Raw genomic sequence first — 14372 nt, 5'->3', positions numbered from 1 at the left:
AAGAAATAAAAACTAACCATTAGGAAGAAATTATATATAATGTTTAACGTGAGTTTCCAACCCCATCGCATGTGGCACCACAACAACCCCCAACACACCTCGTGGCGAAGCCTGGAACACATGAAAGTTGTGAATATCGGGGACGCACGTCAACCTTAATAGATTTTTAAATATAGGAACTCTGCTAACTGTGATGTCTACAGTATAGATATAAAAGGATACATAACTGACCAGCTGATTCAAGCGCATGCCAGAAAAAGAAAAGTGTAACCCACGTGAACTTAATTACTTCGCTTTTTACTAAGAGAAGACTGCCACTTTACAACGTGCCTTTTATACCTCCATTTGGGAGGAAATGTTAAACATGGAAGGCTCTTTCAGTGTGAAAAAAGGTGCATGGACTGGGGAGGAAGATATTCGACTTAAGCAATGCATTGAGAAGTACGGTGAAGGAAAATGGCACCTGGTTCCTGTCAGTGCAGGTATTATTCTAGAATATAGAGTGAGTGAGATTGATTTCTCTTTTTTCTTTGGTAAACCAAGTTCCTTTTGTTTATGTCTCTTCTGTCTTTTTCTCTAGTTCATGAGAAAATCCGTGAACACAATTTCTGTTACAATCTTGATGTGGTTTATTGTGGTGGTTTATGTAAAAATAATAGAAGTAACAACTCACAATATGCCACATCAGAATTGTTGCGAAGCTTCTTATTTTTTTAGTAAATTTGTTTCATGCATTTTGCAGGCTTAAATAGATGTAGGAAAAGCTGCAGACTGAGGTGGTTGAACTACCTGAAGCCAAGTATCAAGAGAGGAAACTTCGCTGCAGACGAAGTTGATCTTATGCTCAGGCTCCATAAGCTGCTAGGTAACAGGCAAGTCTCGCTAGCAAATAGTAGTAACTCCAAACACAAAATGTCATTAGTAAGAGCATTCGTACCAGGAATATTATCCTATTCTATTTTACCATCTAAAAAAGCTACTTTATTAATTATACAGAACCATTTTATAACACATCTGACATTCCAAAACTCTAATTTTTTTTTTTTCCATTTTATTTAAATATTCTTTATATATATATATATATATATTTTTTTTTACTATTTCTTTTTTTCTCTACCTTTTCCTCTCTTTCTCCCTTAGACTCTAGCATCGGCCACAACAAATAAAACCAAAATAGTTCATCACACAGTTACCCCCATAGCCACCATGCCACCATCAACACACAGTCACCCCCACATATCCCAACACCACCCACAGGACCATCAAACCAAAACCAAAACCACACACACAGCACACCAACAAACCAAAACCAAAACCAATATTTCACACCGATGAAGTCACACACACACAACACACATCACAGCACGATCTTCGATCTCCGTCGATCCAAACACACGCCACTATGATATCTGCCAATCCAAACCCACGCACACATCACAGCACACACCCAGCTCCAGTCATGCCCAAATCAAACCAAAAACCACACCCAACAAATACCAAATCAAAACAATCACTTACCCAAACCACAACTTACCGATTTGTTTTCCGTTTCACTCAATGGAGATATCTCACAATCCACACTGATCTAAGCTCCATGCCGATTTGAGAGTGAGGACCGTTTGGTTCTCCAAAAAAAAAAAAAAAAACTAAGCTCCAATCTGAGAATGAGGAAGGATAGAGAGACTGAGATAGAAAGGGTGGGAAGAGAGTGAGGGAGGGAGGCTAAGATGAGATGAGATGAGAGGGAAGTGAGAAACAGAGAGAGATAAGAGAGAAAACCAAGAATAAAATATGGATATTACTTTTAGCATAGTATTACAGTACCATCATATATACTGTAGCACTATGCCAAAAAAATTTATAATTTTTCATGTTTTCACTTCCGGATGTTGAGATAAATTGGGCTTTAATGCTAAAATATGTTTACATTTGGCATTTGGCAGCCCGGATATGAATGCTCTTTAAGACAACTACAGCTTACTGAAGATACAAGAACCATAGAACCAAAGATTAATTCATTTATAATTTGGGTGAAAACTAGGACAACTAATTCCAAGCTCTCTCTGTCTTTGGAGTTTTCTTTAGAGCTCTTTGTTAGAGGAGAAGGAAGCGAAAAGATGTCATCATAACTATGCGGACAACAACTATAATTATTAATGGTGATGCTTTAAAAAAAAAAAATTACTCCATCTGCCCCACTTTGTTTGTTCTGTTTGAAAAATCAAACTTTTTAAGAGAACATCACTTATTGTCTTGTCTACCTTTTAAAAATTGTATAAGTTTCCAAAACTACGATTAAATAAATTTATCAAAAAATTGAATTTGCTGGTTTTCTTTTCAAATAGTTTTGAAAATAAAATAGGGGTATAAGAGGAACATTAGCAAATTAATGACTTTTATTTTTAGAAACAAGACAATATTTTGGGACATCCTAAAATGGAATAGAGGACAAACAAAGTGGGATGGAGGTAGTACACTAGAAGAGGGGGATTTAAATTTTGGATTTCTCTAGGTGGTGATGATGTCTGTTACATTTAAATTAATGGTAATGTTTTTTCTTAGCTTAGAGATTGGGGACAGAGCCAAATATTGGTCCAAGGGGGCCTTGGACCTCCTATGGTTTAGGAAAAAAAATTACTCCATTTGTCCCACTTTTTTTGTCCTGTTTGAAAAGTCAAACTTTTTAAGGGAACATCATTTATTATATTGTCTACCTTTTAAAAATGTATAAGTTTCCAAAACTATTCTTAAAAAAAAATTATCAAAAAATTGAATTAGTAAATTAATAGGGGTATAATAAGAATATTAGTAAATTAATGACTTTTATTTTTAGAAATAAGACAATATTTTGGGACATCTCAAAATGAAATAGAGAACAAAAAAAGTGGGACGGAGGGAGTATATATTTAAGGTTGATTTAGAATTTGAGCCTTAAAAAATTAAATTGGGCCCCTTAAAGTATAAAATAGTCCAAATAACAACAAAAATTGACTCAAAACGATAACAAAATAGGCCGAAGACTACCGTAGGGGTCATGTTATTTTGCCATTTGATCTTGACGAATTCCCTTGCAATAAATAAGTAAATAAATTTCTCTCGCCATACATGAATATTTTTTTTTAATTAATAGTCCTATGGGTTCCTTGACATTTATCATTATATAGCTAAAACGGCTAATCCTCGAACAATCTGGTATCCTTCCTAATCCTCATGTCCTAAAACATTAGGACAGAATGGTCAAGTCAAAAACACATTTTAGATATCGTTACAACTCTCACCCTGTCTACATCACTTCCTACAATTTTTTGAAGGCGGGTTGATACCCGATGATGTTCACACAATGAATAGATTACCTTCTCCAATTAATCATAACCACGAGCAATGAAAAAGGAGTTCAGTGCACTTGGAAAGACTCATACATATTGTTTGGTTGATGTAGATCTAGGGAAATCTGCTATTGGACGTCAATAGGCATAAAAATAAAAAAATAAAAATCAAGATTCATTTTGATAGTTTTTTTTTTTTTTTTTTTGAGCCATATATTCCAATTAAGTGGTTCATATAGAAAAAATGGGATTATGAAGAGACATTTGCTCTTGTTTCTCATCTCCTCTGTGTGCTCACACTAATCGAAGAATATGATTCTTAACAAAATAAAAAATAATTGATAGGCCAAGAATGTATTGATCTCTTGTAATAAACTAACCAATTAATTAGTCTAGTTAATCAATTAATTCAATTAACATGTAATACGCGTGGTAGCACAAATAAATCACCAACTAAGTTAACATGCAGCGGAAAATAAAGTTGACATGGTAATTTGTTTACAAATAGGGAAAACCTCTAAGGCAAAATCCAACCAGATGAATTTAAGGTCACCACTCCCGAGAATCCACTATTATCACAACAAGCGGTTACAAGTAAAAGAATACAAGTACATTATACTAACCTTCAGTTGAACCCTTACCCCAATACCCAATTGGACTTGTTTTGTTGTGACATTCTCTCATTTTCAATGCACGGCTTCTAATACGTGACTAACGAATCGCTACACGGATCCAAGTATGTAACTAACCACCAACTTAAGAATGATGTTGGCTGCAAAGTTCTTCAGTTCATCGACACGATGAAGATCACAAAACTCTTTTGTTACAAAACTTTACAGTGTACAAACGCAGCAGCTTCTTCAAGAGAAAGATGAACTAGGGCATATGTCTCCGATCATAATATGCTTGTGAAAAACTTTTGCATTAAATTGCATCCGCTGTGACGGCTCTTAAAATAATCCTTATATATGTTTAGGGTTGTGAGGAAAGAAACCTAAACAAATATACACGAATTAGTGTGAAATCAGATCTGAAAAACTGATTTTCGTAAATCTTGATAGATAGATTATCTATCGAGCAGTTGTCGAGCATTGGGCTAAACAAGCCTTTTAAACTTCGATAGATGCTATCTGTCGAGTTTTAAAATCTAGCACTTCTTCACTTGTTTCTTGGACAGATTTGCATGGCTTTAACACTTAGACTTGAACTCTTGTTCCTTGAAATATCAAACACATCCTAGATCTACCCAATTAGAAGTAAAGTGCATCTTGTCATAGGATTAACCAATTCTAAATGACATATGTTCCTAAAATGATTCACATATATCCTAACAATCTTCCTCTTTGGCAATCCGTGACAAAACCATAACAAATGAACATATGAAAGAAGTCATAAATCACTCAACTCATAGTCACTTATTGAATACAATAAAATCTAAAACCTAACACAAACTCTTGAAAAAATTTGCAAGAAGAGATTTCATGGCAAGAAAGACTTTGATAACCTGTATTTCTGAAACACTTTAAACAAAACTCATCACGGCATCTTAGTATGAAGCAAAAATGTCAAAAATTGTATACAATAAATAAGAAGCATGCGCATAAAGAGAGAAAAGAAACAACACATGAAGAGATAGGTGAAAAAATGTAATAACAACCTCAATATAAATATATATATATATATATATATATATATATCAAAATGAATACAAGGTTTGCCATCACAAAGTAAGAATAATGTATCTAAAAAGTAAAGAAAAGAAAAGATACAAAAAGTCCTCACTACATCCCTCAAAAGGAAAACACTTCCCCTAACAAAAGTATCTCCTATACTAACTCTTTCCCTAAGAATATGACTTCTCTCATACCCAAAACTACTCCTCCTTTTTGTCACGAATGACAAAGGGCAAGTAACTCAAGCAGTCATCTCATCGTCACCGGAAGAGCTAGCATCCTCATCCTTATCATCATCGTCATCGTCGGAGTCACCATCATTATCCTCGTCCTCAGATGCCTCTGGAGAAGGAGAGGGAGATGCCACGAAGCCACCAAGGCGAGCCTGCCATCGTGTAATACGACCGACACGGGAGTTCACCTGACACAACTCATCACTAAGTGTGTCAAGGCGGGCATCCATGCACTGAAGCTGCGCCATAACCGCCTCGAGGATCACACCACCCACAAAAGAAGAAGGAGCGGATGTGGATGGAGCGAAAGAAGTAGGAGGAGTCGCCGTCTCGGTCGGTGGCCGCTTCAGTCGAAGCTGGGCCTCGCTCCAATGAACGATCGCTGCATCTATGGTACACATGACAGAGAAGTGTGTAGACTCAGGATATGAGACAAATGTATGGCGGAGAATCTGCGTGATAGCCGAACAAAAAATTAGCTTATCACGAGTCGCTGTATTCTTCTCAACATCTATAAGGGAAAGCATGAAGTAAAAGGGAAAGTCAATAGCGAGTCCCTCAAGTAGGGATAACAAAAATCGAGCATGAGGCTCAGTAATGGATTTGTAGTGAGACAAAGGATGGAGAACAAATGTCATCACCATGTTAGGAAACCTCGAACCTTTTGCAAAGTCCGAGCAAGGGGTGTTTTAATGGTCACCCCAAGATGAAGGTGTCTCACAGAAGAGAGACAAAAGTTTGTCATTGGACACAGTCCTAAGACGATCACAGTTGGGGTAGTCAGGATGCGCTACCCTCGATACGTGTAGCACCTTAGATATAAGATCCGGAGTGACTACAATGCGCGTACCCTAACACGAATGAAGAAATGAGGTACAGAATAATCAAATTCGTGCATGTTGGAGTAAAACTCCTGTATGATTATGGAGGGACAAGTAACCGGGACGCCACAAAGTGACTTCCAACCCCTATTGTAGATGATAGTGGGAACGACAGTATCAGAAAAATCCGATAGGATGACTTGGCGTTCCGAATGAATGCCTCATCGAGAAAAGGTCTTCGAGAAGTCCATACAGGCCTTCTCATCACGGAACTGAACGTGAGAGGGGGTAGAATCAGAAGTAGATGCCCTGGAAAGAAGAGGGTTCCGGGACGGAGCAAACTTACGTTTAGGTGCCATAAAGCAACTAACCGAGAGAGAGAGAGAGAGAAAAGTACCAACACAAATCAATATCAAGAAGATAGAGAAAAAAAATGGAACATATGTATTAAAAATGCATGAACATGTGACATGCAAAAGTAAAAATATCATGGGCTCAGCCCAATCCAATCCTACCAACACTCATGATTTCAACATAGTAAACACACATCTAAAATGCATGATTCATTGTTAAAATGCAAATATGATGCAATGCACGAACATTTAAGATCATTTAAACAAAACCCAACCCACAAATTTTGCAAAAACCTTATCAATTTTGAAAAACCCTAAAATTTATCAAAAAAACCCAAAAGTTAGGTCAAAAGGACGAAATGCATGATTAAATGTGAGAAAGAAGATCATACCAAAGTAAGAAATCACCCTTGAGGCCAAAGATTGAGTAGGGAAGAGGTTTAGAGTGAAAGAAGGGTGTTTGGGGAGGTAAAGAGTCAGAAACAATCGAGAGAGATTGAGAAAAATGAGAGAAAAATTGAGCTGAGGCTATATATAGGAAATCACGATTCTCGATGGATCGAGAGGTGTCGAGATTTAAATCTCGCCATATGTAGCTATTGAGGAGCTATCGAGAGGTGTCCACAGCAAAGTGACCTCGATGGATCGAGAAGCTATCGAGCATATAGAAACTTCCTTAATGGATCAAGAAGTTGTCGAGAAGCTATCGAGACAAATTCTCAAAAATTTCGATGGATCAAAATTGCGATAATAGCTGTCGAGAAAGGAAGATCAAGAGGCTCAATAGATAGCCTAACTATCGAGAGGTATCGAGAAGCTGTCGAGATTGCTCAAAAATAGTATTTCAAAGAAGAGAAAAATATAGATATGAATGCAATTAAGCATGTTACTCAACCAAAGATCCAAACAACATTTTAAGCTCTCAAAAACATCTCTCAATAAGAAAATGTCAAGCATTTAGATCCAAAACACACACACACACACACACACTAAACGAGTCTAACCAGTTTTATATTTCAAAAACAAGTCATGACAGTTTAGTAAGCATACATTAACACATGTATTCCTTGTGATGGCTAAATCACATTATACCTGTACATGCATCAAGGGTAGCAAAGAATATTGCGTGTTGTGTATGAAAAATATCGCAAGATTGCATGAGTGTCTACATGTTATGACAATTTGAGATATAAGAAAATTACTTTAACTCACACACAATCATAACTGCTTGATGGTGACTATCACCTACGAGGTACATCCTATAACTCACACATCTCCTAGAAGACACGCCTGCAATCATATATAAAACATTTTGATTCTATTTTCTTTTTATTTTTCTTTGCATATTTTCTTTTGTTAAGCATATCATGCATGGGCATATAACAGAGAAAAAAAAAACCCAATTATGTTAAGTTTTTAACATTACACTTTTCCTATGCCAAAGCATACAAATGTCATTTCATGATTGGCGAGCAACAATGGTGAGATGGTTATTTATGCCTTTATCTTAGGATTTTCTAGTCATTCCCGTCAAAAAGAGTGATACGGGTGTTAAGTACAAGAAATTACTTAATCTAACTCATCACAAACATGAGCCATAAAGCTCACTTGCTTAATTGTGCATAGAGATACTCATCTAAGCTACAAAAGATACAAAGTTTAGAAAATTTTGTTTCAATGGCTATCCAAGATACACAAGTACCAATGTACACAAAACACACACTCTTTTTGTATTTTTCTGATTTTACAATTTTTTTTTTTATGAAAAACAAAATAAATCAAAACTGAAAACAAATAAACAAAAACATGTTAAGCAAAGCAAAGCATAAAACTATATGCAAATGCATGAGGAAGGAGGAGGAGAAGAGGAGATCAATCCATGGAGATAACACCAATATTTTGGAAAAAGAATTCAAACTGTTTGCTATCAAGAGGTTTGGTGAAAAAAATCAGCCTTCTGATCATCAGTGTGAATGAACTCAAGAGTGAGAGTACCATCTTCGACAAGCTCCCGAATGAAGTGATCTCAAATCTCTATGTGTTTAGTTCAAGAATGTTGAACAGGATTCTTAGAGATGTTTATGGCACTGGTATTATCACAATAGATGGTAAGATGTTCTTGACGAATACCATAATTAAGGAGGAGTTTTTGCATCCATAGAAGTTGGGTGCAGCAGCTACTGGCAGCAATGTATTCAGTCTCTACAGTGGATAAATAGATGGAATTCTACTTTTTACTCATCTAGGAGACAAGATTATTACCCACATAGAAACAACCCCCCGATGTACTCTTTCTCTCATCAATATTCTCAACCCAATCTGTGTCAAAATACCCAGATAAGACATCATCTGTGTCCTTGCTATACCACACACCAAAGTCAGCAGTGGTTTTGACATATTTTATGATTCTTTTCAAAACAATCATATGAGACTCTTTGGGATTAGCCTGATATTTAGCACACACTCTCACACTATAACTAATGTCAGGTCTACTAGTAGTAAGGTAAAGAAAACTACCTATCATGCTTCTATATAAAGATGAATCAACACATTTACCTAATAAATCAATAGTGAGTTTAACATTTGGGCTCATAGGGGTTCAAATAGAACTAGCAGATTCCAAACCAAGCTTTTTCACAAGATTTTTAGCATATTTAGATTGAGATAGGAATATACCTGACTTTTGCTGACAAATTTGCAACCCAAGGAAGTGATTCAACTCTCCAATCATGCTCATCTCGAACTCGACCTGCATAAGTTTGGAGAAACTATGAGCAAGTTCATCCTTAGTCGACCCGAAGATGATATCATCAACATAGACTTGAGAAACTATCAATTCGTCGTCTTCCCTTTTGATGAAGAGAGTTTAATCAGCTTTTCTTCTTGTGAACCCATGTGACACCAAGTATTGTGTGAACAGATCATACCAAGCTCTGGGGGCTTGCTTTAATCCGTAGAGTACTTTCTTTAGGTATAACACATGATCCGAAAAGTATGGATCAATGAATCCTTAAAGTATGGATCAATGAATCCTTTTGGTTGAGCCGCATAGACATCTTCTTTAAGGAACTCATTTAAGAAAGAAGTCTTTACATCCATTTGGTAAAGCTTGAACTTCAAGTGACATGCCAAGGCTAGGAGAATCCTGATGGACTCCATACGGGCTACTGGAGCAAATGTCTCATCATAGTCTACTCATTCCATTTGAGAGTATCCTTGAGCCATAAGATGAGCCTTATTGCGGATTACATTACCCTCCTCATCAGTCTTGTTGCGGAAGATCCACTTTGTGCAAATGATGTGCTCGCCTTCTGGTCTAGGTACTAGAGTCTAGATATCATTCTTTTGAAACTGAAGCAGTTCATCATGCAAAGCCTCAACCCAGCTTTCATCCTGAAGAGCTTCCTCAACCTTGGTGGGTTCAACCTGCAACAAATAACAAGAATATGACACAAAGTTAGCAACACATTTATCAACTGTATGCTTCTTTAGTGTAGGTTCATTCATGTTTCCCACAATAACTTCAGGAAGATGATTCAACTTAATTCTGACGGAAGGTCCTTTCTCTTCATGGGATTCAAAGTTAGGTGAGGTAGATATGTCTGTTGAACCTTCTACAATACTTGGAGTGTCGAGAGTACTTGGAGATACGGGCTCTTGAACATCTTTAGGCTCTGGAAGAATTTCTTTGGAGATTTCCTCACTAATTTTCTCGAAACTAGACTTTGAAGCTTCATCGATCACAACAATTAAAGTTTTCATCACCTTCTTGGTTCTCTTGTTGTATACCCGATAAGCCTTGCTTGTAAAGGAGTACCCTAGAAATATTCCTTCATCATTTCGGGAGTCAAATTTTCCCACATTCTCTTTGTCCTTAAGAATGAAACAAGTATTTCCAAAGATTCTGAAATACTCAACATTTGGCTTCCTTCCCTTCCATAACTCATATGGAGTCTTCTTGGTACCAGGTCTGAAATACACCCTATTAACCGTATGACACGTAGTGTTGACGGCTTCTCCCCACAAGTTTCTAGCCACATCCTTGTTGTGCAACATGGCTCTAGCCATCTCCTAAATAACACTGTTCTTTCTTTCTACTACACCATTCTGCTGAGGAGTAATAAGAGCAGAGAATTCTTGAGATATATCTGATCTAGTGCAAAAGGACTCCATGTAAGAGTTCTTGAATTCTTTACTGTGGTCACTTCGAATTCAATCAATCTTTAAGCTCTTCTCATTTTGCAATCTTGTGCACAAGGCTTCAATGTTCTCAAGAGCATCTGACTTGGATCTTAGGAGAATGACCCAAGTGTACCTAGTGAAGTCATCTACCATAACCATGATATATCTCTTCCCACCAAGAGACTTAATTCTAATTGGACCCATTAGATCTAAATGTAGTAGCTCCAATGGTCTAGATGTAGTGGATGTTTGAGTGCCTAGATGTTTGGCTTTCATCTATTTCCCAAGCTGACACGATCCACACATGATATTGTTTACTCTACTGAGCTTTGGTATCCCCAAAATTGATTCATGCTTAGATACAATTGAAATATGTTTGTAACTAGCATGTCCCATTCTTTGGTGCCATAGATCTTCATTTGGCAAATGAATGCTATTGCACACAATATCAGCATCATGGACCAAACCATAACAATTTTCTAGAATGCAAACACCACTTATGAGTTTCTTTCCAGACTCATTCAACACAAGGCATTTCCCTTTTGAGAACAGCACCATAAATTCTTAATCACATATCTGACTTATGCTCAACAGGTTCACTCTTAGACCTTTTACATATAGCACATTTGCAATGTCTGGCAGTCCAGGTAGAAAGATGGTTTCCTTTCCTTTAATCTGTGATTTGCTCCAATCACCAAAAGTGACATTACCACCTTTCTTAGACTCGAAAACCTTAAAGAGAGATCGGTCTCCAGTCATGTGTCTTAAGCAACCGCTATCAAGGTACAATAAACACATGTCCATAACCTTAAATGCAGACTTCATCATAAAGCACACCTCATGCTTAGATGACAAATCAGTAGGAATGGTGTTTTCTCTCATCTACCATTTATGAACAAAACTCTTAACTTTCACTCTTCTCAAACAAACCCATTTTCATTCTATGACAGTCTAGTTTCTTCTTTGTCATGCTAAGATCTTTTCCAATAATCATCATGATGGATTTCAAATAACTTTTAGACTTGCATTTTCTGATACACTCAATCAAGTAGAGAATAGAAAAACAAGATGTATTTGAAAACAAAGATCTTTTCATGCGGTTTGCAGCCATGACAATAGGGGTCAATGGATCACACAACAAGGATTAACCCTAATCAGAGTATGCCTGCTCTGATACCACTTGATAGGCCAAGAATGTATTGACCCATTGTAATAAACTAACCAATTAATTAGTCAAGTTAATTAATTAATTCAATTAACATGCAATACGCATGGTAGCACAAACAAATCACCAACTAAGTTAATATGCAGCGGAAAATAAAGTTAACACAGTGATTTTTTTACAAATGGGAAAAATCTCCTAGGCAAAACCCCACCAAGTGAATTTAAGGTCACCATTCCCGAGAATCCATTATTATCACAACAAGCGATTACCAGTAAAGGAATCTCAGTACCTTATACCAACCTACAGTTGAACTCTTACCCTAATACCCAATTGGATTTGTTTTGTAGTGACAATCTTTACTTTTTAATGCATGGCTCCCAGTACGTGACTAACCAATCAATGCACGGATCCAAGTATGTGACTAACCACCAACTTGAGAATGATGTTGGCTACAAAGTTCTTCATTTCATTGACACAATGAAGATCATGAAGCTCCTTAGTTACAAAACCCTACGACATAAAAACGCAGCAGTTTCTTCAAGAGAAAGATGAACTAGGGCATATGTCTCCAGTCACAATATGCTTGTGAAAAACTTTTGCATTAAGTTGCATCCACTGTGACGGCCCTTAAAATAATCTTTATATATATTTAGGGTTGTGAGAAAAGAAAGCTTAAACAAATATACACGAATTGGTGTGAAATTAGATCTGAAAAACTGATTTTCGTAAATCTCGATAGATAGGTTAGCTATCAAGCAACTATCGAGCATCGGGCTAAACAAGCCTTTTAAACCTCTATAGATGCTATTTGTCGAACTATCTGTCGAGTTTTAAAATCCAACACTTCTTCACTTATTTCTTGGATAGATTTGCATGGTTTTAACACTTGGACTTGAACTTTTGTTTCTGGAAGTATTAAACACATCTTAGATCTACCTAATTACAAGTAAAATGTGTTTTGTCATAGGATTAGCCAATTCTAAATGATATATGTTCCTAACATGATTCACATATGTCCTAACAATAATGCTAGAGATTTAAATTATTTTACAAACTGCTGATGTGATGAGAGATTATTGATAAATGAAAAAGAGATATAAAAGGTGAGCCTACATGAAAACTAATAAAAGGTTGACCATATCAATATTTTGTAAAAATGTTGTAAAATGGTTTGTGCTCGTAACATTACTCAAAAATAAAATAGTATAGAGAATAATCTATTGTACTATTTAATGAAAATATGACATGGCAAGATTCTAGTTTAAATACAGCTCTCCCTCGCTAAAAACCTAAAGTCATTTGCCACTAATTTTTTCCCTTACTGTTTATGGATGATAACATGGTCTTCTTTAGTAAACAGATTACAAGTTAATCAAAAATTATTTGAACTTTTTTTTTCCTTTTTCTTTTTTTGTATAGATGGTCACTTATTGCAGGTAGACTTCCGGGAAGAACAGCTAATGATGTGAAAAACTATTGGAATACACACCTCCTCAAAAAGGGAAGTTCACACATCACCAAGCTGAAAGAGAAGCCCCAAGATATGATGAAAGTGAAACTAATAAAGCCACAACGTAGGATCTTATCCAAAAACTTAACTTGGTTAAGTGGGAAACCTGCAATTGTAGGAAGCTTTCAAAAAAAGGAAGATATCATAGACATATCTCAAACATCAATGCAATCGCAGAGTAGGATTAACTGGTGGGAAAGCTTGTCAAATTGCGGGGAACTTGATGAGAGAGCCACATGTACGCAATGTGGCAGGTTGAATGAAGTGCCCAAGGAAACCTTTTCGGCGGAGGAAATAATACCAGAGGCAAAAGTTGTGGGGGACACTCTAGATGAGGATGTCCTGAATTATTGGGGTGACTTCTCCCTTGATATGGACCTTTGGGAGGTTCTTAATGCAGAATAGGAATAATCATATAAGGCCAAAAAAACTTGTTTTACAACGTATCTGTGTATAAAACGGATTCAGATCTTCTAAATTTTCTAGAGTACTTTACTAATAAATTTTTTTAAATCCTAACCATTCTTTTTATGATTTGAAAGTCTAGATTCTGCCATGTATAAGTATTCCACTAACAATATTCTTAAAATAATATAATAATATTTATTGTTAATGGAATACTGATATGACAAAATCTAAACTATTAAATCATTAAAGAATGGTTAAAATTTAAGAAAATTCATTTAGTGGATTATCCTAGGAAATCTAGAGGATCTGAATCTATATAAAACATATTACTATGTAAAACAAATACCGCCCCTAATATAATAGTCTTTATATAATTTTTCTTATTATTATTGATCCAGTGTTTTTCCTTATTATCATTGTCCAAATTAATTGGATGTGTGGAGATTTATGAAATAAAAGGACTAGAGGTGGCGTTTATGACAGTTTAAAGTCTATCTCTATGTTTCCAATGTAAAGCTAAGGACAAACAGTTCCTGTACTGAATTCGTTCGCGATTATAATTTTTCTACACTTTCCTCTTGTTATTTATTGTGGTCTATTGGAATGACTATAGCTGTTGAGATGAGAATATGCACCAACTTCTACATATAAACTTTTGCATAGAACCTTTAGCTTATACATGGCTCCACATAGTTTTTCTT

At 36.0% G+C, this 14372-nt stretch overlaps 1 protein-coding gene across 1 annotated transcript; it reads left to right on the top strand.

Annotated features, from left to right (window-relative positions):
* The first annotated feature begins 219 nt into the window (after nucleotides 1-219).
* Nucleotides 220-14143, top strand: LOC126714039 (transcription factor MYB1-like). The gene is made up of 3 exons (XM_050414027.1): nucleotides 220-482; nucleotides 743-872; nucleotides 13173-14143. The coding sequence occupies exons 1-3, from the start codon at nucleotides 356-358 to the stop codon at nucleotides 13666-13668; spliced, it is 753 nt and encodes a 250-aa protein (XP_050269984.1). The 5' UTR covers nucleotides 220-355; the 3' UTR covers nucleotides 13669-14143.
* Nucleotides 14144-14372: the final 229 nt, after the last annotated feature.

The sequence above is a fragment of the Quercus robur genome, chromosome 2 (assembly GCF_932294415.1).
Source record: "Quercus robur chromosome 2, dhQueRobu3.1, whole genome shotgun sequence".
In the NCBI taxonomy this organism is placed as follows: Eukaryota; Viridiplantae; Streptophyta; class Magnoliopsida; order Fagales; family Fagaceae; genus Quercus; species Quercus robur.
Note: the sequence above shows the minus strand (reverse complement) of the source record. Positions and strands in the feature narration are given on the sequence as shown.